The sequence below is a fragment of the Bos indicus genome, chromosome 5 (genome assembly GCF_029378745.1).
Source record: "Bos indicus isolate NIAB-ARS_2022 breed Sahiwal x Tharparkar chromosome 5, NIAB-ARS_B.indTharparkar_mat_pri_1.0, whole genome shotgun sequence".
Classification (NCBI taxonomy): domain Eukaryota; kingdom Metazoa; phylum Chordata; class Mammalia; order Artiodactyla; family Bovidae; genus Bos; species Bos indicus.
This window is the reverse complement of record NC_091764.1, coordinates 94306440-94331417: the sequence shown is the minus strand read 5'-3', so window position 1 is coordinate 94331417 and position 24978 is coordinate 94306440. Positions and strand designations below refer to the sequence as shown.

The following is a 24978-nucleotide window of genomic DNA, read 5'->3' as shown; positions in this document are numbered from 1 at the left end:
GATCATGTAGTTACTCTGTGTTTAGTTTCTAAGGACCCTCCATACTATTCTTCATAGTAACTGCACCCTTCTGCTGTTATGTTTAATATTTTTCTCTTTATTCTTTACAGATGACTTTAGCCGAGTGAGATTGATCTCCATGAATGAAGAGGAAGGTGCAGACTACATCAATGCCAACTACATTCCTGTAAGTAAAAAAAAAAAAAAATTCCTTAAATCAGGCATCCAAAAACAGACAAACAAACAAAATCAGGCATCCAAATTCTACCCCAGCCAGAGGAAGACTATTACAGCTGCAGAGAGGAGTCGAACAGTTCAATAGAGAGTCATTCTTCACCAAGCAGTTCAACTATAAAGAACAGTTTCCATTATTCCATTTTAGAATAAAGAATGGCAGGGAGGGGAGGGAGCCCAGAGAATAATAATGTTCAAATATCTTTGAAAAGGACTAGTGAAAGTAGATAATTATACCAAAGGTCTACTTTCCTATGCTTAAATTTCAGTGTCAGCGCCAACCTGTGCTTTTAAAATGTATCTGTATAGACACGTGATTGTTATTGTAGAAAGGCGTGGGTGTGATTTTGTAGCTTCCCAAGAAAAATGTTTAAAACCACACGGATTTGTGCAGTTAGTTACTATGACTGTCTCTTTAATGGAAAAAAAATGGAGAAAACATAATATAGGTGCATGATCCTTTACCAGGTTTCTCCCCAGTAAATTCTCAGTTGCTTCTCATTTGTGTGGAACAGCAATTGGTGTTGATTTTAAGGCTTTCCTGGTGGCTCAGATGGTAAAGAATCTGCCTGCAATGCAAGAGACCTGGGTTTGATCCCCGGGTCAGGAAGATCCCCTGGAGAAGGGAATGGCAACCCACTCCAGTATTCTTGCCCAGAGAATTCCACAAACAGAGGAGCCTGGTGGGCTACAGTCCTTGAGGTTGCAAAGTGTTGGACATGACTGAGTGACTTTCACTTTAGCTCCTTAAGTGACAACTTTGTCTTTGTCTTCCAGGGGTACAATTCACCCCAGGAATACATTGCCACACAGGGGCCACTGCCTGAAACCAGAAATGACTTCTGGAAGATGGTCCTGCAACAGAAGTCCCAGATTATTGTCATGCTCACTCAATGTAATGAGAAGAGGAGGGTAAGTACTTCCAGTCCTTTGAAAGTAAAGAATTCAGTCTCACTTAGCAGTAAAACCTCACCAGCCACTGCCAAGGAATGTGCTCACCGTGGCGGGGAAGGGAGGCTTAGAAGGGAGGGGACATATGTGTACCTGTGACTGATTCACGTTGCTTTATGGCTGAAGCCAATACCATATTCTAAAGCAATTATCCTCCAATTAAAATTTTTAAAAATGTGTGGGTGTAATTTTATAGGCTTCCCAAGAAAAATGTTTAAAATCATATGGGTTTATGCAGTTAGTTACTATGATGGCCCCTTTGATGGAAAAAAAAAGGAGAAAACATTACATAGATGTATGTTCCTCTTGCTTCATTCTTTATCCTCACAGTAATCCTATATGATCCTTTAGAGGCGAGTCATTTGCTTTCTCTAAATGATCACTGACTGTTTCTTCCCCAGCCTGTTGGTCTTAAAAGGTTATGCTATTGCCCCCTCAGGTGAAATGTGATCATTACTGGCCATTTACAGAAGAGCCCATAGCGTATGGTGACATCACGGTGGAGATGATGTCGGAGGAAGAGCAGGACGACTGGGCTTGTAGACATTTCCGGATCAACTACGTAAGTCAGGAGCAGGGTTTCAGGGGCCATCCCCACGCTGAGGGAATCCCCAGGGTCAGGAAGCCCATCCTCCTTCACGGGAGACTGTGAGTGCTTTAGACTTGGTGACACTGCTTCCTCCAAGAGAAAAATGCCACATACAATGTGCTTGTTTCCCATCTCCCGGAGGGTGATGTGGATAAGATGCTTCTGGTCCAGACAGCCGGAGGACATGGAATCAGAAGGCTGCACTGTTCTGTCTCAGATTCACCCAGGGTAATAGAAGACATGGTGACCCACGGCTCACCAACATGACTAAGGAAAGGAGTGTTGCCACTACTTATACTATGTATGAATATAAGGAGGATATGCAAAATCAGGATATACTTACACTATAAATTAAAATGTAATTTTAGAGGTAGTGGTTTGGGTTTTGTTTGGCTTTGTTTCTTATTTTGTTGTAGTTTGGTTTTTCTTATTTCAAAGGTACTTCTGGACCTTATTAATCATGGTTTCATGGCTCTTTTGAAATGCCGTTGATTTCTGATGGTTAGGATGTCAGAAATGTCTATTTTTTCCTGAAGGCAGACTTTAGAGCTCAAGCTGAATGTTGGTGTACTAGGCTAGGTGCTGACATCAATCACAGTCACCCTGGTTCCTTCTTTATGGCTCCTTCACAGAGAGCAGTCCTAAAAATAGGAGGGAAGTTTTACTAGTACTGTGTTCTCCAGTGGAGTGTGCTCTCTGTTGAAGACAAACCATAGAAAATGCCTCATTAAAACTCACTTCTCTGCTTAGAAACAACCCTTCCTCACAGTATGGATCAGGGGATGAACAAAAAGAGGCTGCTTTGTGAAACCTTTGCACTAAGAATGAGTTTTGCCTTTTAAAAGTTGGAAGAAATTAAAGGAAGAATACTATTTCACAAGAAATAATATATGGAAATTATATAATTAAAATACCAATGTCCATAAGTAACATTTTATTGAAACATAGCCACAAACTTGTTTACTGATTTTCTATGACTATTTCTGTCCTACATCAGGCTTGAATAGTTGCAGCAGAGACTGTATGATCCACAGAATCTAAAATATGTTTGCCCTTTGCAGGAAATGCTTGCTGACCATTTAATATAGACAATGGAAACAATGTTTCAATATAACATAAGCCCTCAAGAACTCACCATATATTGATATTTACAAGAAACAAATCACTTCTTAAGGGCTAGCAGTTAACAATGGCTTTAGCTGCATTAAGAATGTAGGCAGATCCCAGTGTAACTGCTCCATGCTGTTCCATCCCTTTGAAATGCTCATCTCCTCCCGTTCTCTAAGAACATCCCTACTCAAGAGTGTCAGCTCAAATGTCATCTCTTTATCAAGCCTTCCCTCATCTTAAGAGACCCTTCTCCCTTTCCTCCCCTGCTCTAATCCCATGTGTATCACTCCATCACAGTGCACTGTAAGTGGTCACAATTCTCTGATTTCCTGTCTGCCTCCTCCATGTGCTATGAGTTTCATATACAAGTATCCTGTTTTGATAATCCTTGTAGGGACTTCCCTGGTGATATAGTGGTTTTAGGACTTTACCATCCAATGGCAGGAGTGTGTGTTTCATCCCTGGTCAGGGAATTAAGATCCCACATGCTTCCTGGCCAAAAAAACCAAAGCATAAAACAGAAGCAATATTGTAGCAAATTCAATGAAGACTTTAAAATGTGTCCTCATCAAAAAAAAAAAAAAAATCTTAAAAAATAATAATCCTTTTAATCCAAATGGTTAGCCACTTAATAATCTTGTGAAATGAAAAAAAAATCAGTGAATGGATGTTTTCAAAAATAAGGGAGTATTAAGAAAACATCAACTGATTTAACCATCAGAGAAATATTTAACAATAGGAATTTCATTTGAACTCTGCTTTCTGTCTTGGCTATGTCAACCAGAAAGCAGTGCAAACTGCTAGACAAATATAGAATTGATTTGAATAGAATAAATCTTTCCCTAGGTTTTGCATATAGGAGAAAAAAATTGCAAAGCAAACATAAGGTATGTTCCCTTGACAGGAAAGAGTGACATCAATTATGGTATGATTCATATTACACTTCTTGTCCTTGATCTTAAATGATGATCTTTCAATGACAAACGTGTGAAGGGCTTGAAGCAGACGAATAAAATGTTTAATGACAGAGTTTTCTGGAAATATTTTTATAGTCACAAGCATCTGGTCCCAGAGTGCCCCCTTTGGGTCATAAATATACAGAATCTAAGTTTTAAGCTTCTGCAATAAATGCTAAACTAAAGACTGTTCTGCTATTGTTGATGAATAGATTTTTTTTTTTTACTTTTTTTTAATTTTTGGCTTATACACTTCTTTATCTCCTCCATATTTCCCTATGGAATCTTTCATAGTAAAACCAGATAAAATTACGTAAATGAGAAAGTCAGAGACGTTTTGGAATGGCTAAGATGTAACCAGTAAGGTTTTCTCATTTAGTAAGAAAGGAGGAAAATGACCGTAACACACAATTTATCACTTTCCAGTACTTGAAACTTGACATGAACTGAATAATAATTGGAAACTAAAAACCAGCAAAAACTGGTTTGTTCCCATTGACATGTGCCTTGCTATTCAGCTAACAGGAATCAACCATCTGGTGCAAAGACCTCTGCCTTGCAGCTACAGAGAGACGGATGACAATTTAAAGAATTCCTATTTTTGAACCACTTGCATATTTTACCTGGATACCTTGTCAGATCAACCAGAGGAGATTTTTATATATTCTATATACATAAAGATACAGATATAAGATTGTATATATTTATATATATGCATGTATATCCTACAGTGTACAAGTCTTGTGCTCAGTCTGCGATCCTCATTTGAAAAGAGCATTTTCATGAACTTTTCTGGGCAACCACAGCTATGTGGTGATGAAGTATCCTTAAATCCTCCTAGTGTTGACTAATTCATTCATTCTGCACAATTTATTCTGCTTGAATTACTTTCTTGCCGTACTTCCTGAAGACAGCGGTGAAGCTGGCCAGCGTCTTTGCAGATTTCATGCTTCATGTATCCAAGACAAAGTCCTTGAACCTATGCAGAGAGGGAGGCATTGAATGTGGCCGGGGATGTATGGCCTTAGGCCAAGGAGACAGTGGGTCTAGTTGAAGTGCTAAGATATATATATATATATATATATATATATGTATATATGTATATGCTACTGCTGCTGCTAAATTGCTTCAGTCGTGTCCGACTCTGTGCGACCCCATAGACGGCAGCCCACCTGGCTCCCCTGTCCCTGGGATTCTCCAGGCAAGAACACTGGAGTGGGTTGCCGTTTCCTTCTCCAATGCATGAAAGTGAAAAGTGAAAGTGAAGTCACTTAGTCGTGTCCGACTCCCAGCGATCCCATGGACTGCAGCCCACCAGGCCTCTCTGTCCATGGGATTTTCCAGGCAAGAGTACTGGAATGGGGTGCCATTGCCTTCTCCGATATATGTGTGTGTGTGTGTGTATATATATATATGTACAAATATTATATTTTATTTATTCTTATTTATTTTTGTAATTTTACCTCACCTAAGACCACAGACTCATTGAAATTCATTTCTCTTTAATACTTGAAAACCTAAACTTTATATCCAGACAAATTCTTCCAAATTACAATATAATATTCCATCTCCTGAATGGATTCAAGAGTCTTAGCAAGTTTGGGAGATGAAGGGTGCATTAGATCTTTGTGAGGCTTGGATTTGCAATATTTCTGGTAGTTGATAACAAGAGCAGAATAAAACTGTATGCTTATATGGTAGTAGGGGCTAAAGCAAGTAATTCTTGAAGGACATATATCTTAGTTGTTATTTACTGAGGTCAGAGAGAATAATATTATGTTTGGTGTATGGGTTCATATGAATAGGAAAATATAGAAAATATCCACTTACTGGGATTCCCAGAACCACTTACTGAAACGCACTGTGCGGGGGACTTCCCTGGTGGTCCAGCAGGTTAAGACTCTGTGCTTCTACTGTGGGGACAGAGGTTCGATACCTGGCTGGGGAACTAAGATCCTGCATGCTGCCCAACTTGGCCAAAAAAAATAAATGAAAGGAGAATGTTTAAAAATAATAACAATTTTAAGAAAAGAAATGCACTGAGCTGGATGAGAACAAGTGGTAGTAATTATGTTGCAGCAGTGATGAAACTCTCTAACAGAAACCACCCTTCACAGACATGCTCACACTTAATTCTCACAACAACCCTTGTTAAAAGTATTATGAGACCCTCTTCAAGTAAGAGAACACTGGTGTTCAGTGAGTGCATCTTGTGTTAGGTCCACTCGTATCAGAATCCAAGACAGGGATTGTCACACATAGGGTTTTTTGAAAGTGTAGTATTGGGAGAAGGCAGTGGCACCCCACTCCAGGACTCTTGCCTGGAAAATCCCACGGACAGAGGCGCCTGGTGGGCTGAAGTCCATGGGGTCGCTAAGAGTCGGACATGACTGAGTGATCTCACTTTGACTTTTCACTTTCATGCATTGGAGAAGGAAATGGCAACCCACTCCAGTGTTCTTGCCTGGAGAATCCCAGGGACGGGGGAGCCTGGTGGGCTGCCGTCTATGGGGTCGCACAGAGTCGGACACAACTGAAGCGACAGCAGCAGCAGCAGCAGCAGCAAATTGGGTGAAATCCATACAAGAAAAGGGAAGCAGGAGAGGACAGGACAGTTGTCTTAGCCTGACATTTTGCTCCCTGGTATCCATCACAAAGGGGCTTGCTTCCCTTGTAGCTCAGTCGGTAAAGAATTGGCCTGCAGTGCAGGAGACCCGGGTTCGATCCCTGGGTTGGGAAGATCCCCTGGAGAAGGAAATGGCGACCCACTCCAGTATCTTTGCCTGGAAAATCTCATGGACAGAGGAGCCTGGTGGGCTGCAGACCATGGGGTTGTAAAGAGTTGGGCACGACTGAGCGACTAACACTTACTTACTTATCAATCACAAAAGGAAAAGCGGGTGGCAGAGGATGAAATGGTTAGATACTATCATTGACTCCATGGACATGAGTTTGAGCAAACTCCAGGAGAGAGTAAAGAACAGCAGAGCCTGGCGTGCTGTGGTCCACGGGGTCACAAAAAGTCAGACTTAGTGACTGAATAATAACATCATCCATCACTCAATCACTGTCGTCTGCCCTCAGCCTGGGAACCTGATCTCTTAGGCACTTTCCAGCAGGCAGCTCCCTTTAGTGGGAGACAGCTGTGAGGGATGGGGCTGCAGCCAGATGCTACTAGCAGCACCAGGGAGACAGAATGGATCACTCGGCCAAGCGGACCCAAGCTGGCCACCAACCACGTCTTCCAGTGTTTAATTCATTGCCCAGAACTGATGTAACTTCTGAATGGCAGAACAAGGATGCAAACCCTGATCTGCTTAAGCTCTTATCATGACCCAGGCATGGATTAGCCTATTTATCCTACATAGGATAAAGTTTGAGGTTTTATACAATTAGTATTTGTTTTTCTCAGGGCCTGCTTTGTGCCAAACACAATGCTGAGAGCTAGAAAGGGAGGTGTGCTGACCGGGAGTAGAATGCAGCCTTCCCATCACTCAAGAGCTGCCGCGGAAGCCTGAGCCATCCTGACTGTGGATTGAGAGATTAATGCTTGTTTTTCTCCCAAAGGCTGACGAGATGCAGGATGTGATGCATTTTAACTACACCGCATGGCCTGATCACGGGGTGCCCACAGCCAATGCTGCAGAAAGCATCCTGCAGTTTGTACACAAGGTCCGACAGCAGGCTATGAAGAGCAAAGGCCCCATGATCGTGCACTGCAGGTAACCTCCTCAAAGGCGCTGGCTGTTAGAAATCATGGAAGGAATTTCCCATCATTCCATAAACCTCTGATCAGATTGAATTAACTGGTCAATGAGTTATAATTTTTAAAAATTTAAACAGTGGAGAGGGAGGTGGAAGGGGCATTCAGGATAGGGGGTACACATGTATACCTGTAGCTGGTTCATGTTGATGTACGGCAAAAACCATCATGATATTTCAATTATCCTCTTTTAAAAAATAATTTAAAAATTTTTAAAAAATTATGATGAACGAAGTCTTACTAAATACATGATTTACATATAATATGACTATCTTAGGGCTTCCCCGGTGGCTCAGAAGTAAAGAACCCACCTGCCAATGCAGGAGACACGAATTTGATCCCTGAGTTGGGAAGAGTCCCTGGGGAAGGAAATGGCAACCCACTCCAGTATTCTTGCCTGGAAAATTCCATGGACAGAAGAGCCCGGCAGGCTGCAGTTCATGCAGCCTGCAGACCCTGCAGTTTTGCAGGGTCACAAAAGAGTCATATACTTAGCAACTAAACAGCAACAACATTGTTTATCAGAGGTAGCAATGAGACAAAGATGTCAGAGGAGGCATTGGTAGCCAATAAGCCTGGACCTAGCACTTTGGGCTTTGTGAGATAGAATGACTAAGTGTGTGTGTGTGTGTGTGTGTGTGTGTGTGTCAGGTGGAGGGGTGGGGGGTGGGGGTGGTAGTGGCAGTATGTGTCTCCCTGGAAAGAAAAATGCTTCATAAGCTACCAAGTTTCTGACTAAGGAGGCTGCACTTGCTGTCAGTCATTCCCAGGCCAAAAAGCTTTGCTTCACAGGATGAGGTTACCTAGTCTCAACATGTTTCCTTCCAAGAGCAGAAAATAAAGCTGCTCAACCCTGGTCAAACACGTGGCCTCCTTTCATGCAGGGAGCAGGTACAGTTCTGGATGTGGCTTCATGAGTGTTCACCCAGGCCCAGAAACATTTTAGGTGAGAAGATAAGAGGGAAGAGTTGCCTGGCAGAAAAAGCAAATCCGGGCTCTGAACTCGTGGTTTTTCATGTTGGATTTCTCTCCCAGCAAATCTCACAAGTAGATTGCTTTTGGTTGCTTTTCATTTCCTTTTTCTCCTGAGTGCATGTGCATATGTTGTGAGTCATGTCCAACTCTTTGCGACCTCCATGGACTATAGTCCACCAGGCTCCTCTATCCATGGACTTTCCCAGCAAGAATACTAGAGTGGGTTGCCGTTTCCTTCTCCAGGGGGATCTTCCTGACCCAAGGATCAAACCTGCATCTCCTGCCTTAGCAGGTGGATTCTTTACCATCTGAGCCACCAAGGAAGCCCTTTCTTTTTCTTGTATTTCCTCATAATTCAGAGTTCAGAGTCAGCTGGCACTTCAGCCCATGAGTGATTGGAAGGAAAGGAGAGCTGAGTTTATCTGTGACACTGGGGACTGTGGTGATGAACTGGTTAGCCTGAATCACTCCATTTCCCTTTATATTCAGAGTCCTGGGACTTGGGGACTGAAAGATACTGGATCCAAATATTAAATCTGATTTTGAGGCAATTATCTCAGAGATCCCTGGGTGACTGAAGCAGACCAGCACCCACTAGCAGGGCAGACAGGCTCTAAGGAAGGTCTGAGACAGTAAACTTGACCTAGGGCTGAATGGCCCCAGTGCTAGAGCTAGAGTGTGGGCATCTCAGCTAGACTTTAAAGTTGGACAGGAGGGTTTAACTCTGAGGCTCCTCAGAAGGCTGGAATTGTTTACATGTATCAGCTTCTTGGGCTTCCCTGGTGGCTCAGTGATACAGAACCCACCTGTCAAAGCAGGACACACGGGTTCAATCCCTGGGTCGGGAAGATGTTCTGGAGGAAGAAACAGCCACCTACTTCAGTATTCTTATCTGGGAAATCCCATGGACAGAGGAGCCTGGCAGGCTACAGTCCATGGGGTTTCAAAAGAGTTGGACATGACTTAGCAACTAAACAAGATCATCTCCTTGAGAGCTGGTTCTTGCCTGGTTCCTGCTGTTTCCAGCAGGTTCCTTATGAATCCTCACTTTCCTAAGGAATAGAGAGCCCAGGGGCAGGAGGGCCAGGGGTGGCCAAGGCAGGCCCACAGCAGTCTAAGGGAGGGAGCAGTGATAAAACTGTAACATTAGGAGACACACCAACCAGGACTGCATACTTAAACATCAGGGGGGTAAGTAAGTTCACTTGTATCATTTCTTTTTAGATTCCTCCTGTAAAGAGTGTCATACGATACTATTTACAAAACAGAAACAGACTCTCAGAGAAATTATGGTTGCCAAGGGGGAAGGATGAGGACAGGAAGACAGTTACAGGGCAAGGGAGTTTGGAATGGGCGTGTACACACTGCTGTCTTTAAAATAGATAACCAACAAGATCCTACTGTATAGCACATGGAACTCTGCTCAGTGTTATGTGGAAGCCTGAATGAGAAAGGAGTTTGGAGGAGAATGGATACATGTCTATGTATGGCTGAGGCCCATTGCTGGGCACGAGAAACTATCACAACATTGTTAATTGGCTATACTCCAATATAAAACAAAGAGTTTTAAAAAAAATAAGGGCGTTCCTGCTGGCTCAGTGGTAAAGAATCTGCCTGCGAATGCAGGAGACATGAGCTTGATCCCTGATCCAAGAAAATTCCGTATGCTGAGCAAGTAAGACCACATGCCACAACTATTAAGCCTGTGTTCTAGAGCCTGGGAACCGCAGCTATTAAAGCTGGTGCACCCTAGAGCCCTTGCTCCACAACAGAAGAAGCCACCACAATAAGAAGCTGTCAAACCACAGCTAGAGAGTAGCCACCACAACCAGAGAAAAACCGGTGCAGCAATGAAGACCCAGTTTATAGCCAAAATCAATAAATATGATTTTTTTAATCAGTTAGTTGGGAAATGATGGTACATATAGTTTTGGTGGATTTTACACTTATTTGTTCCCAACAGTGTAGAAAATGAAAATGAAACTGAAGTTGTTCAGTTGTGTCTGACTCTTTGCAACCCTGGGGGCTACAGACCACCAGGTTCCTCTGTTCATGGGATTCTCCAGGCAAGAATACTGGAGTGGGTTGCCATTTCCTTCGCCAGGGGATCTGCCCAACCCAGGGATCGAACCGGGTCTCCTGCATTGCAGGCAGACGCTTTAACCTCTGAGCCACCAGGGTAGCCCCTATAACAGTATAGAAGGGCAGTCTATAAGTGACGTGGTATCGGAACCTCTTTTTCAGTGCTGGAGTTGGTCGGACGGGAACGTTCATCGCCCTGGACAGGCTCTTGCAGCACATTCGGGATCATGAGTTTGTCGACATCCTGGGGCTGGTGTCAGAAATGCGGTCATACCGGATGTCTATGGTACAGACCGAGGTAGGAACTGAATCATAGGCATTTTTAAATTGGGGCTTGACTGAAAAACTTCCCACTAGTCAATCCCATATTTCAAAACCATTGTCTCAAAATGTTTTTTGCATTTGCTGTTCCCAGTTTCTTACTGTGTGCATTCAAACTGCTCCAAGGTATAAAAGAAACAGATAACCATTCGGTATATAGTGTCTGCACTTTTATTGGTGTCCTATGCCCTCCAGTAAGCCAGAACACATGGATGTATCTATAATGGAATAAAACCTCTTTGAACAGACCGAGAGTTCAGTGAGGGTAACAGCCATCTGGGGAAATGCCACCAAGTGGAGACTTGGGAATTGGTGTGATTTAATTTCTATTTAAAATGCTAGACTCAATTCTGTGAGTTTGTCATTAGTTTGCCCTTCGTATGACTCTGTTCACTTGTGAGGATAATGTGTGTTGCACGTGTGCTTTCTGATGAGATAAAATCTTTATAATTTTAAGGATTTCCAGCCCTTCATCCACCAACACAGCCAGTCTCCTTGAGCTAAATGAATGGATTCCTTATTGTAACAACACAGAGGCATCTCCAGAAATAGCCATCAGTGCTACCTGCCCCCCTCCCCAGGCCTCCTCTTCTCCCAAGCCCTTTCCTCCTGTGAAGCCTTTGAAATGCCCTCAGGCTGGAATGGCAGCCCCGCCCGGTGCCCGCACACAGCATCACAGCCTCAGAGAATCCGTGGGTGTACACCTGTGTGTGCCCCAAACCAGAGCACAATAGCTTCTTGGTAATCTTAGTCACCCAGCCGTACTCGCAACTTCTTAGCTTCAGGCGAACAGTAATAATCCTCCTCCTCGAGGAGTGTGTGTGGGAGGAACACTTGTGGGATAGAACACAACCTGGCCTGACCGCTGATTTCAGTTCCCAAGGGATTAAAGCCTGCCTACTTCTTCCCTCTGCTTTTCCCACCAACCACCACTAGATGTCAGTGTAGCGCAAAAGCCTGCTGTCCTGGCTCCTGTCTCAATGCTTCCGGTTTTCTCCCTTTGCTTGCCCTTTCCCATCTGGCCAAGGTTCTGCACAGCCATTCATTCCAATGTGTTTATTTCTGAGCTATAGCAACATCATAGCACTTTGGAAACAGTAACTCATTCACGTTCAGATGGCTCAGGGATGATTAGGAAACAAGACATCTATTCGTGTCCTCCTTGAGATCACTCACATCCCAGCCCGGCTGCCTTCTAATTTACTGCCGTGGGGACAAGAACATCACCTTGTTATCATAAGTTTAAAAATGTCCCGGTTTCCCAGACAAGCCCAACTACCTAGTAATTAAACATTGCTTTATGAATCCATCCATATTTTTGGTTTTCACTTCTATAAATCCATATCCTACTATGTGATTAAAACTCCCTGTTATGCATATTAATCCCCAAGCTTCAAAGGCCCACTCCTTATTTTAAGTATTTTGGATTTGATGAATTGTCTGCCCCCATTGACTTAATTTATACCTTTTATAATTTTATAGACTGTGATTATAGCCTGTTAGCTTTCAACTTCCCAACAACAGAATCTTAATCCCTTTTTAAAAACTACCTTCACACGGCAGACCCTCTATCTGGTTTCCAGCATCATTATCCTTCTTCAGGTGTGGACATGAGACAAGGGCTGCCACAATGTTCTGCACAGCTGAGAAAAAGTCTGATTCCCTCCCTAACTTTCTTTCCTCAAATTTTGATTGCTGCTTTGTTTATGGTAATATTTTAGGTTGACATCTCCAGGGAAGATGGTCTTTTTAAAGTATGAGATCCCTTCCCTGAACTCTCGTGGGAAAATTCAAGGTCTGCAGAAGAGGCAGAGGTCACCACGGGTCACTTATTTTTCCCAGCTGTTCCAGTCCATTCTCAAGTTCCCTCAGGATTTTGCTGGGATCCTCTCTAGCTCAAGTTGTTTGTTTATGTCAACTTCATCGTTAGTCATGTCTGGAACATCTTGTCCATTGATTTACCTCTGTTTTCCCTCATTCCTATGCTCTTTGTGGTTCAGCCTGTAACTTGAATGTTAGGATTTTTCCTAACATGCTCCTTGAGCTCATTCATGCCAGAGTTCTGCAGCCTCCTAGTTTACTGATGGTAATAAATAAAAACAGCTGAGTAAACAATTATTTTCCTTCAGCCTCCCAAAGCACTCCTTTGACACTAATGGTTTTCAAGAGGCCAGAGTAATTCTCCGGCTGAGTCGTGTAAATACAGAAACCACAATGCTGTGTACAGATTACCTCCTAGGCTAGTTTCTGATTTTTCTAGGTCCTCTCGATGGCCCATCACGCCAACCCCTCTACAAAGAGCAGAAGTCACTGATTAATTTGACCTTGTCCTCAGATGCACGTTTCAAGTGCCTGCTGCATGGGCTGTATCGTGATGAACCCTCCTCCTCTTTCTCACCTGAGCAGATGTACCGTGTGGGTCCCTACACAAGAGCAGAGAGTAGGGTGGTCAGATCAGACTCTGCAAGAGGCCTGAGTCCCAGCTTGACCACCTCGCAACTCACTTCACCTCTCAAAGCTCCCATTCCGATGAACAGATACACACAGATATATAAAATAGATAACCAACAAGAACCCTGCGAATAGCACAGGAAACTCTGCTCAATTTTTGGTAATAACCTATAAGAAAAAGAATCTAAAATAAAAGATATAGATGCGTGTATAACTAAATAAATGTCCTGTACTTCCAAAATGAACACACTAGGACTTCCCAGGTGATGCTAGTGGTAAAGAACCCAACTGCCAATGCAGGAGACGTTTAAGAGTCTCTGGTTCAATCCCAGCGTCGGGAAGATCCCCTGGAGGAGGGAATGGCAACACACTCCAGTATTCTTGCCTGGAGAATCCTGTGAACTGAGGAACCTGGTGGATTACAGTCCATGGGGTCGCAAAGAGTTGGACACAACTGAAGCGAATCAGCACACATAAATCAGTTATGTGCTCTGTCGTTCAGTCATGTCCAACTCTTTGTGACCCCATGGACTGTAGTTTTAAAAGTTTAAAAAAAAATTTTTTTTAATGTTTTTTGAAGTTCCCATTTCTCATCTATAAAATGCAAAGGACGACGTTCACGAATTGTTTGTTGTAAAGTATGCATCAGATGAACTGATACCATCAAGATAAGTGCTTTGAAACTATAAAGTGTGGATGGCCTTCACCTCTTCTGAGCTATCTTCTGTTTTCATCAAAGGTTTTCTTTCATTTTCCTCTCACAGACTTTCTCTGAAGGTGGGCCAAGTAGGGCCTTGCTTTGAGCCTCCAGGCCTCCTGATCGGCAGCTTATATTTCTCCTGAACTCTCAGATATGTGTCTGTTAATAGTCTTTTGTTTACTTTTCCTGTGGCCTAAGTACTTTATTTATTTATTTATTTTTGACACAAAGTTTCACCACTGCGTCATTATGGGTTGAGAAACCAGGCACTCTCTGCCCTTATCAATGCCCTGTGCTTGACTAAACACCAGAGACCATGGAGGGATATGTCATAATGAGAAAGGGAAGTTCAGTTACTGATGTGATATTGTCATGAAATAAGGGAAGATATTTTCCCCAAATTTAAAAAAGAAAAAAAATACATGTGAGTCAAAGCCAGGGAAGTCTAAAGTCTTTAACCTTATCGTGTGTATGAAGTTGTCAGACAAAAGACTCCTTAAAATCCTGTGGATATTTTAACTGGTTCTTATTTAAAGATTATTTTTAATGGTATTACTTAGAGAGAAAGTCTGAGAAATAAGGAAAAGGAAATGGGATAAAGATAGCTACTGTCAGCATTTTGGTATTCGGAAAGATTAAAGGCAGGAGAAGGGGGTGGCAGATGAGATGGTTAGATAGCATCACTGACTCAATGAACATGAATCTGAGCAAACTCTGGGAGATAGTGAAGGGCAGGGAAGACTGGCAATGCTGCAGTCCATGGGGTCACAAAGAGTCAGACATGACTTAGCAACTGAACAACAGCAATAACAATGTCTCGGCCTTGGTCAAGTATAATGTTCACATAATTGTACTCATACGCTGTATACACATATCATAATTTTACATTCTGATTTTTCACTGAATATTTTGCTACATGTATCATCCCAAATTGCCTAAAACTCTATAAATCTCATTTTAGAGACTAAATACTCCTTCACTTTAGATACATCTTTGCTTATGCAAAACATTCTCCTTTTTCTATGACATTAAATTGTACTCCTTCCTACTTTCTTCTATCCATCCACACAACGTCATTTATTAGCAATTTATTAATTGTACCTCCACCAACTGGTTAAAAATGGCTGCTTCAACAAATTCAAATCATCATTGAATGCTACTTTTTGTTTAACTTTACTCACTTTGTAGATTAAAAAAAAAATTGTTTTAGTTTACAATTTTTTTTATTACTTGGCCATTTTTTTGTACATGTTTTAATATTTTCTCAGTTTACTTCAAAAAACATTTAGTAAGTACAAACAATGTGCTGGGTATTAGGAATAAAAAATACCCAGTCCCTGCCTTTCAGGAATATTTGGTCTAGTGATTAGTATATTTTATTTGTTTGCCAATTTAAGTGTGTGTGTTACTGATGTGGATGAATTTTAAACAAAGATAAAGGTATTGACATTTGTCATAATTCTTGAAAATATTTTTCCCTCTTAGTTTCTAGTTTGCCCTTTATTTTATTCTTTTTTCTGCTTTTTACATACAACAGTTTGACATCTTTGTTCTAATTTATTTCATTGTTTAAAGTTTAGAAAGCCCAGGGGCCTCCCTAGCAAGCCAGTGGTTAAGACTCTGTGCTTCTGATGCAGGGGGTGTGGGTTTGATCCCTAGTCCAGGAACTAAGATCCCATATGGGGCATGGCATGGCCAAAAAAAATTTAGAAAGCCCTTCCTTAAAGCAATCAGAGAAGAATTAATCTATATATGCCTTTATATTTTTATGGCTTAATTTATTAAGTTTCCTGGAATTTACTTCAGTGTATTATGAGGCAATGTACAATTTTTTTTGAAAAAGCCCCGTGATTTACTGATTGAATATTCATTGCCTTTAGCATTAAGTAGTGATAGTCTAAATCCTATTATTAAACAAAATATTTTTACAGTTGATTCTCTTGGATCTTCTAGTTTTGAAATTGTGTTTTACAAATAATGAAGATTGTTTCCTTTGACATTCATCATAGTATTTAATACTTCCATAGTATTAAAATATTATATTTTTGCACAAACATATCTTTTTTTATTTTTGGCCATGCCATATGGTATGTGGAATCTCAGTTCCCTAACCAGGGATTGAACCCATGCCCCCTGCAGCTGAAGCACAGAATCTTAACCACTGGCTACCAGGGAAGTCGTTGCATAAAGACGCCTTGCTTTAAAACATCTTTATCTTTCGCTCCAGGAGCAGTACATTTTTATCCATCAGTGTGTGCAACTGATGTGGATGAAGAAGAAGCAACAGTTCTGTATCAGTGACGTCATCTATGAGAATGTCAGCAATTCCTAGCTCAGAATCCCAACAGTAAGTAGAGAAGACCCCATCATGGGCACCCTGTCTTAGAACAGTGAGAGAGGATATGATGGGATAAAGCAAAGACGGCAGCAGCTATTTGCACTGACTCTGCCCCCACAGAGCTGGCCATAGGGAGAGACACAGTAGCAGATCTTAGAGCTTCAGTGTGCCTTGGTTGGTGAGGGTGGCATGCAGGAGCTTCAGCAGCTCATAAAGATTGGACCTCCATTCCCTCCTGCCTGAACCTTAAATTACTCATATTGAATCTGTGCCTGCAGGATCCAGTCAGGACATTACCATCCAACCCTATTTGCAACCCACTCCAGTATTCTTGCCTGGAAAAATCCCATGGACAGAGGGGCATGAGGTCACAAAAGAGTCAGAAATGACTTAGCAATTAAACCACCATCACTACTTGTCTAGATACTTTATGCAAATATTTTGTTGACTACAAGTGCCATAGAAAGAGTTACAAAGAAAATATGAGCTGAAGTCAACACTCCCAAAGAAGAAAAACAATATTGACAATAGTCTCAGGTTATTGGAGTTCGGAAATGCCTTGATTTCATCTATTATATGAGCAGTTACTTGAGGACATCCTGAAAAAATTATACCACAGTCAATGCCTTGTTCTCACATTCTCCGTAGATCAGATTTTGGAGGTGTAGATAATTGTGCCTAAAGTAACAAATAATCTTGTAATTCAATTGGGTAAACAGAGCATGGCATGTGTCTGAATATATTGGTATTGGGGACACCACTGACAGGGAGAGAAAGGAGAGGGGTGCCTTATGGAAACATGAAAGGGTATGGACCAGTGGGTACGAGGATAGGATTAGCATTGGTCCTTTACATCCATCAACAAAGAGAGACAGGAAGCACGAGGAAGGAGGAAGGATAAAGAATAAGAGAAGGCATGTGTGTGTCCTAAGTCGCTTCAGACACGACTGCAGGACTCTTTGAGACCTCATGGACTGTAGCCCACTAGGCTCCTCTCCATGGGAAGACAGACAGAGGCAAATTTCCAAGTAGAGAGAAAGGCTTTCAGAGCCATAGAAAGGAGGACTTACACAGAGAAAGATGCACAGGTAAGGCCACATCCTCATGGGCTGTGGGGTTGAGTGTAATGAGAATTAGGATGGAGTCAGGAAGTGATCAAAGCACTTCCAGCCACAGGGTTGCTGATGAGTGGCTTTACTCTCCCAGGCTACTTACCATCTCTCTCTCTCTCTCTCTTTTTCTCTCTCTCTCTCTCATTCACAGGACAGAACATGATGTGTACCCATCCCCTTTGCTCCCAGAGTTTTTTAGGGGGGCCTTACTAGCCATTCGCTAAAAAAGAGCCCCACTATGTAGTATGTGGCCAAGGAGATAATTTATCTCGTATGAGCACCGGGAAGACTTAGCCTTAAAGAGCCTACTGTGTCTTTTGGACTCTTTCACTTCTGGACATTCAATAATGGACCAAATTCGACCAAACACCAGAAAGGTCCAGATGCTCTGCAGAGGGCAGGCAGCACAACACTTCCAAGAGTTTCACTGGCCCTTTACTGGTTGGGCTGAGTTTTTTGTTGTTGTTTTTAAGTGCAATAATTTTTGTACCTGTGTGATTTTATCAGAACATTACCTTGTTTTCTGCCCGCACTGTTGATCAAATTCATAGCCCAAGAAGGAACAGATATTGTTAGTGTCACATGATACCTCATTGTTAAAAAGAGGCATGGCCACACATGAAGAAATAGCACTTCTGCTTCAAGGAAGTTGAACCAATCATATCTGTACTCCAACACAGGCTATTGATTAGGATCGGGGAGGTAGATGGGGGTAGAAAAAGGGGTTCTCCCCACGGACCAAGCGCATATCTTTTCCAGATATGAAAAGCTGTAATTCATCTTCAAAGTAGAGTAGAAAAAATATTTAAGTCTTAATTGTTCTAGTTTTTTATTTTTTATTTTTTCCTGATTAACACTTCAGTGTTTCTTCCTTGGCCCTCTTGGACTAATATCACTGTTCAGATTCTTTTTCAACAAACTAGATCTGATTCAGAAGACTCTGTGAGGTCTGACTCTTTAGACTCCGTTGCTATCTGGGCAGTCTTGGTGCCTAGAGTTTGCATTCTTCTTTCTGTTGACCTGCATACACGTAAAAGCTATTTCTTTGCAAGCTATAAACACGCACTTTCCTCCAAAGAGCTGGGAATTTATAAAGTTGTGGCAATGAACTGCAGCATGCTAGGACAATGATTTGGCTACATTTTTGGGGGGGTAATATTGTCAAGCGTCTCTCTGGATTCCGACAGAGATCTCTTTCTGTTTTGTGTTCCTTTGGGCTGTCAGTTTCATTTTAACCCGTGTAACTAGCAACACTTTATTCTTTGCATTTTGTATAATTACAGTACATGATGGTGTCTTGTGACATGAACTGCTGTCGAAATGGACACAGATGGTATCCTGAAGCCTGTTACTTTGTGTCGCTTTCCTGAGAAGGAAGAGGTGATGATTCACAAAGGAAAACACTTTGAGTTGAAAGTAAACACAAACTGGCTGCCTCGCCCGGGCTGTCCTGAACTGTCCTGTGTGCGTTTCAGGAGGCTGTGTCCCCCATCTGTGTATCCTTCCCTCGCCCTGGCTCTCCCCTATCCTGAGACCCTTCAGGAAGCCATGCACGTGACATCAGTTTCATATGTGATCAGTGACCTTAGCGCTGGTGAAGGATGCCAAGGGAACAGCTCTGCACCCCACTGTCTCTTGTCACTGAGAATGCCTGGCCATAACGCAGCTTGGCACAATCCTCTGCAAGACCTGGCCAGAGAGTCTCAGGTTGGCATCACGGGGGGAATGGGCAGAGGTGGTCCAGACCCTGCAGGTTAACAGCTTGGTTCTCTGGGTGTTATCAGTTTTGACTTGCACTCCCCTCCTTCCCCTTCTCACCTCCCCATTGCCCCCTCCTTCTCTTCTCACTCCCACACCTGAGATCCCTTCTTGGACATGTTCATAATGTATTGCTCCATTCCCAGGAACTAAAGAAAAGTGCCAAGTGTTTATGTGTGACTTCCTTAGGTGTTCGCACACAGACAGGTCAGGAGTGAAGTGTGCACCCTGGGGTGAACTGATAAGACACCTGCTGGTATTAGTGCATTTCCCATGCTCACAGACTGGAACTTTACTTCCCTGAAACTTAAAGCGCTTTGTAAATATTTTATGATTGTCTTGAGCACCCCTTCTTGGTAAGGATCAAATAGTCCCAGATCAGTTTTCCCAAAAGAGAAGATGAAGTATCCAGAGATAGAGGGAAGATTCGGAGAAAACTCACACCAGCTGCTTTATCAGATCCTTCGTTCAAGGGTTTTCACAGCCATCACTCTGTACTCCCCTGGTACACCAGTGCTCTTAAAATTGTAAAGTTTATGGTGGGAAAAGCATCTATCTGTCAGAAGACTTGGATTTTCATCCTATTAGGGGACTTTGAAATTATCTGTCCTGAGTCTCCATTGATGAACTGTGGAAGTGCCTACTAAAAGCACCGTATTTCACAGGTGTAAAGGGTATCAGATATGATAATTCATGCAAAGATGCTTTGTATCTTATTCTTTCTTGTACCCTAGGGGATTCTCGAACCAACTCAATTTCCACTCTAGGATTCAACTTTAAAAATTGAGAGCAGAGGCAGTCAGGGCCTCTGTGTTATTAACTAAGGTATTTTTTAATCATCTGAGTAGTGCTACAGCACAGTGAATATGGAGGCATTAGCACATGTGATCCACAGTAGCCTACATGGTGCTTAGAAAGAGCTGAAGATTCTGATTTTACATAAATAGCTTAGAGAATATCTTTACAAACCCCGGTTTCCTAATATATTTGTGTTACAACACATGACATAAAAGTTTTTGCAGAGGGGTGGGTAAAAGTGAAGAGAAAGGAGAGGAAATAAGATTTCAAAATGAACCATCAGTGATAAGCCTAGATATTTGGCAATTATTTCCTTATAAAAATCATGGTGTATAAGTTTGAAACATATCAAAAGTGCAGTGCATCAGTTTACTTAAAAAGTCAGTAGTGTCAAATGTATTTTTTTGGGCAACAGATTTCTCTTTCTAAATATATTCTGAGTCACATAATTTTGGATTAACAAGATATTTAACTTTGAGTGATACTGAGATCAAATTTCTGGGCTTCAAAAGCCAATTTCTGAAGTTGATTGAGAAATGACCTCGAGGCTCTAATTTATAAATTTAATATCTAATACCAATATATCCATACCTACACATTATATTAGTCTTCCCTTATAGCTCAATTGGTAAAGAATCTGCCTGCAATACAGGAGACCCAGGTTCAATCCCTGGGTTTGGAAGATCCCCTGGAGAAGGAAATGGCAACCCGCTCCAGTATTCTTGCCTGGAGAATCCCAGGGACAGAGGAGCCTGGCAGACTACAGTCCATGGGGTTGCAAGAATCAGACATGACTTAACAAATAAACTACCACCACACATTATATGGCTTTATTTAACTTGCAAAGGAAGGAAGGTGAAAGATGGCAACCTTTTGCTGTGTTCTAGTCCAGAATTTATCATTTTCCACTACAAAGTCAACACTGCCGCTCAAATTTAAAATGAGAAAATTTAGTAAGGTTTTTTTTTTAAGTTCCTGTAAATCTTTAATTCGATTTTATAATCTCCCCCCTTTTCTAAAATCTGTCCCTGCCCCCAGAAAGGTGATACATCTCTCAAACAAAGCTGGGGTGTAAACATGTAAAGCAGGGGCTGGAGACTTTGAGAGTTTTTTTGCAGACCTTATGAGAGCTGCTGGCTAGGGCATTGGCTCTCAACCAAGGAGGTAAAGTTACTGAATTCAATCTCTAAGAGCCAAAATCCTCCCTGCTTTCTAGGAGGCCTTCCTTTCCTCCTCGGGAAATGTCTGATGTAATGTGCTTCAAACTAACTGGCTGCATTCCTAGCTCACCGATCACTCTCCTGGGGCTTGGCACAGGCTCAGAGGCCTTACCCAGCTCTGAACAGAACATCCACTTTGGCCAAAGGGGTTAGAAAGCAGCAAAAACCTAACATACACCAACTCCTACCTCTGCCTCTGGTTTTTTAACCATCCTGTTTGGAGGCATTTGAAGGAAACTTAAGCCGTCATCTCTCTAACTCCTGGCCTTCCAGAACAGCAGGATTTTTGTTTGTTGTTTTCAGTTTCAACTTACACTTATCACAAAACCTGATCCTGGTGGGCCACTCAGTAAAAGATGAAGGACCATGTATAGCTCTGGGAGTTGTACTATGAGGGACATGAGCAAACTGAAGATTGTCCAGGGCGGGTCACCAGAACCCTCAGCAATGCCGAAGGCAAAAGTGATGACCACCAGACCTCGACTGACTGAGGCCATTCAGCCTGGAGTCAAGGACGAGTCACTGGTTTGTTGAATCATTCGTTAAACAAATATGTGTTTTTGTAATCACTTTAAATGAACCGATCAATCAACCAAAGAAATATTTTTTGATCACTTACAATACTCATACATGAGAGCACAAATCTAGAGAAGGGAATGGCAACCCACTCCAGTATTCTTGCCCAGAGAATCCCATGGACAGAGGAGCCTGGTGGGCTACAGTCCATGGGGTAACAAAGAGTCGGACACGATGGAGTGATCCAGCACACACGCAGAGCACGAATGGTTGCCACAGGCTAACTTGGAAAAATACGGAATCAGAGTTTGGTTGTTGTTGAAAGGACTAAGAAAGCAATTAGACAAATGAAACAAGTTTTTTTCTACATTTTTCACTTGTGTAGCTCAAATGTCAATACATCTGTAAGAGTACACCAGTAATGGTGGTGTACGTTTTGTCCCAACAGCTCATAGAACAGAAATACCACGTTCTCGTGGCTTTTGTTACTTATCAATCACCGTAGACCCTGACATGCTTCTTCTTCATGAGGATCAGCAAACCAGCCTAGTCTCCTACTCAAAATCAGACTCTCCTCCACCCCCATCCCTGGCAGATGGCTAATTCTTTTCTATGAACCACTTCCAGTATGCTTCTGGAATTGCCATCTCTAGGGCAGCCCATCGCTCCATTCATCAGAAAGTGTTTCCTTCTCTTGCTTACACATCTAAGGACCTTACTAACAATAAGGGTGTCTGGCTCTGTACCTCTCATGGAGAGAGGCGTGAAGTCCAAATCCACTTTCCCATTTTGGTCAAAGGGCACTGTCCAGGTTACCTTGACAGAGGCTGACTTTCAAAACATTCCATTTGAGAAAAACAGTAGATTTATAGCTCTCAAAGAAAATTATTTGTTGACTCAACATCCCACTCTAGGCACCGTGGAAGTGACTGGGGTTGTGACATAGAGACAAGGTCACTGCTTCAGGAGTTTATATTCTAGCAGGTGGAGTCAGTGGTAAAGAACCTGCCTGCCAATGCAGGAGGCTCAAGAGATATGGGTTCAATCCCTGGGTCTGGAAGATCCCCTCAAGTAGTAAATGGCTACTTACTCCAGTATTCTTGCCTGGGAAATCCCATAGACAGAGGAGACTGACAGGCTACAGCCCATAGGGTAGCAAAGAGTCACGCACGACTGAGTGACTGAGCATGCAGTTACACAAGGGGACTTAAGAATGGAAAGTAAGGGCAGCAGAGTAGTACGGATAATGTGATATGTGCTTGCTAAGTCACTTCAGTCGTGTCCAACTCTTTGCTACCGTATGAACTGTAGCCCACCAGGCTCCTCTGTCCATGGGGAATTTTCAGGCAAGAATACTGGAGTGGGTAGCCATGCCCTCCTCCAGGAAATCTTCCGCACCAAAGGATCGAACCCGGGTCTCCTGTGGAAACTGCATTGCTGATGGATTCTTTACTGCTGAGCCACAGGGGAAGCCCACAGATGATGTGACAGAAATACATAAAGCAGAAACTGTCAACCCAAGAGCACAGATGATTTCTTTCTGGAAGGGTCAAGGAAGACTAGACTGCCATATTAAAGTATTTAAGACTACAGAGCTACACTAAGGGCTGCTAAGGCTGTACACCCTACTCTGCAAGCAGCAAGCATTCATAAAACACCCACACCGTCCATTGCTGGGGCTCATATGGGTAACCAAACCTCCAAACCCACCTTCTGAAGCTTTTCTTCCTGGCTGACTCTCAAAATGACAATTTCTTTCCAGGACTCCACAGACCGCTCCAGCTCATGTGTTTTTCAGCAGAAGCAAGTGGGTTTACCATCACTGCAAACATAATTGAACATACCAGGAGTCACATTGCCCAGGCACTTAAAGTCAGTTTTGCTCAATGGAAGGAAGGCAGAAGTAGAAGACTCTATTCCCTGGCCCCTGGGTCCCGAAAATCAGCCTGGAGGAGTCCTGCCTACCCCTCCCTCCATCTCCCCTCCCTTTACTTACGTATCACCTCCAGATAAACATTTGTTGCTCTTGTTGTTTAGTTGCTCAGTCATGTCTGACTCTGCGACCCCACGGACTGTAGCCCACCGGTCTCTTCTATCCATGAAATTCTCCAGGCAAGAATACCGGAGCAGGTTGCCATTTCCTCCTCTGGGGCTCTTCCCAATCCAGGGATTGAACCTGCATCTCCTGCTTAGCAGGAGGATTCTTTACCACTGAGCCACCTGGGAAGCCCGCAGGTAGACATGGTGGTGGCAAAAAGGTGGAAGGGGGCTGGGTCCCTGGGTCGACACCTGGAGAAGCCCCTGCCTGCACTGGCCCATGGTGTGATCCAATAACACATTTCCACTGTGTCATCATGAGGTTCTAGAGTTGTCGGTTATGGTAGTCAGCGTGCCCTTAACTCATATGGCAGCACAGGGATAACCTTTCTATTATGTTCCATCTCAGTTATGGTGGGAGTTTCTCAGGGCAGTGGTGTGTGACTATCCAATAAAATTTGCAGAAGACAGGTTAAAGGTGACACAGAACAGAGAAAGGGTAACACACAAGGCAAATAATGGCTCAGGAAGAGGTCACCACAACCGTGATGCTGCTTTTAAAAAATAAACTTTTCTATGGAAATACATACTCTTCTCCAGAAGTGGTTTTCCTCCAAGTTAGAGCTCTCCTACTCTCTATCTTTTTTGTCCCTTCCCAAAACCCGTAACAGGGCTTCCCTGGTGGCTCAATGATAAAGAATCCACCTGCCAATGCAGGATACCTGGGTTTGACCTTTAAATCAGGAAGATCCTCTGGAGGAGGAAATGGCAACCCACTCCAGGATTCTTGCTGGGGAAATCCCATGGACAGAGGAGCCTGGTGGGTTGCAGTCAGTAGGGTCACAAAGAGACACAACTTAGTGACCAAGCAACAACAACAACAAACCCATAATGAGACCATTACGTAGGAAACACACTCAAATTTTTCAGCCATACTGGGGACTATGGACTCTGAATCTGATTCCTGGGTTTCAGCAAAAAATAGGACCCTGGGTGGTTCCACATCAATGAGAGATCAAATGTATGGGAGGCCATGAGGCTTGGCACATGGGAGCTGCTGAGCCCAG

The 24978-nt window shown here is 42.8% G+C and overlaps 1 protein-coding gene across 3 annotated transcripts in view; it reads left to right on the top strand.

The window, feature by feature from the left end:
• The window catches only part of PTPRO (protein tyrosine phosphatase receptor type O), a 264792-nt gene extending 240294 nt beyond the window's left edge, over positions 1-24498 (top strand). For 2 of the 3 annotated variants that reach the window (XM_070790022.1, XM_070790020.1), the window contains 7 exons: positions 111-187; positions 1012-1146; positions 1625-1747; positions 7408-7562; positions 10823-10958; positions 16360-16479; positions 17734-24498. In XM_070790022.1, coding sequence (XP_070646123.1) covers positions 111-187; positions 1012-1146; positions 1625-1747; positions 7408-7562; positions 10823-10958; positions 16360-16464 — 731 coding nt within the window. In that variant the 3' untranslated portion in view covers positions 16465-16479; positions 17734-24498. The remainder of the gene's footprint in view (positions 1-110; positions 188-1011; positions 1147-1624; positions 1748-7407; positions 7563-10822; positions 10959-16359; positions 16480-17733) is intronic. The other variant, XM_070790021.1, reaches the window with a different exon arrangement.
• Positions 24499-24978: the final 480 nt, after the last annotated feature.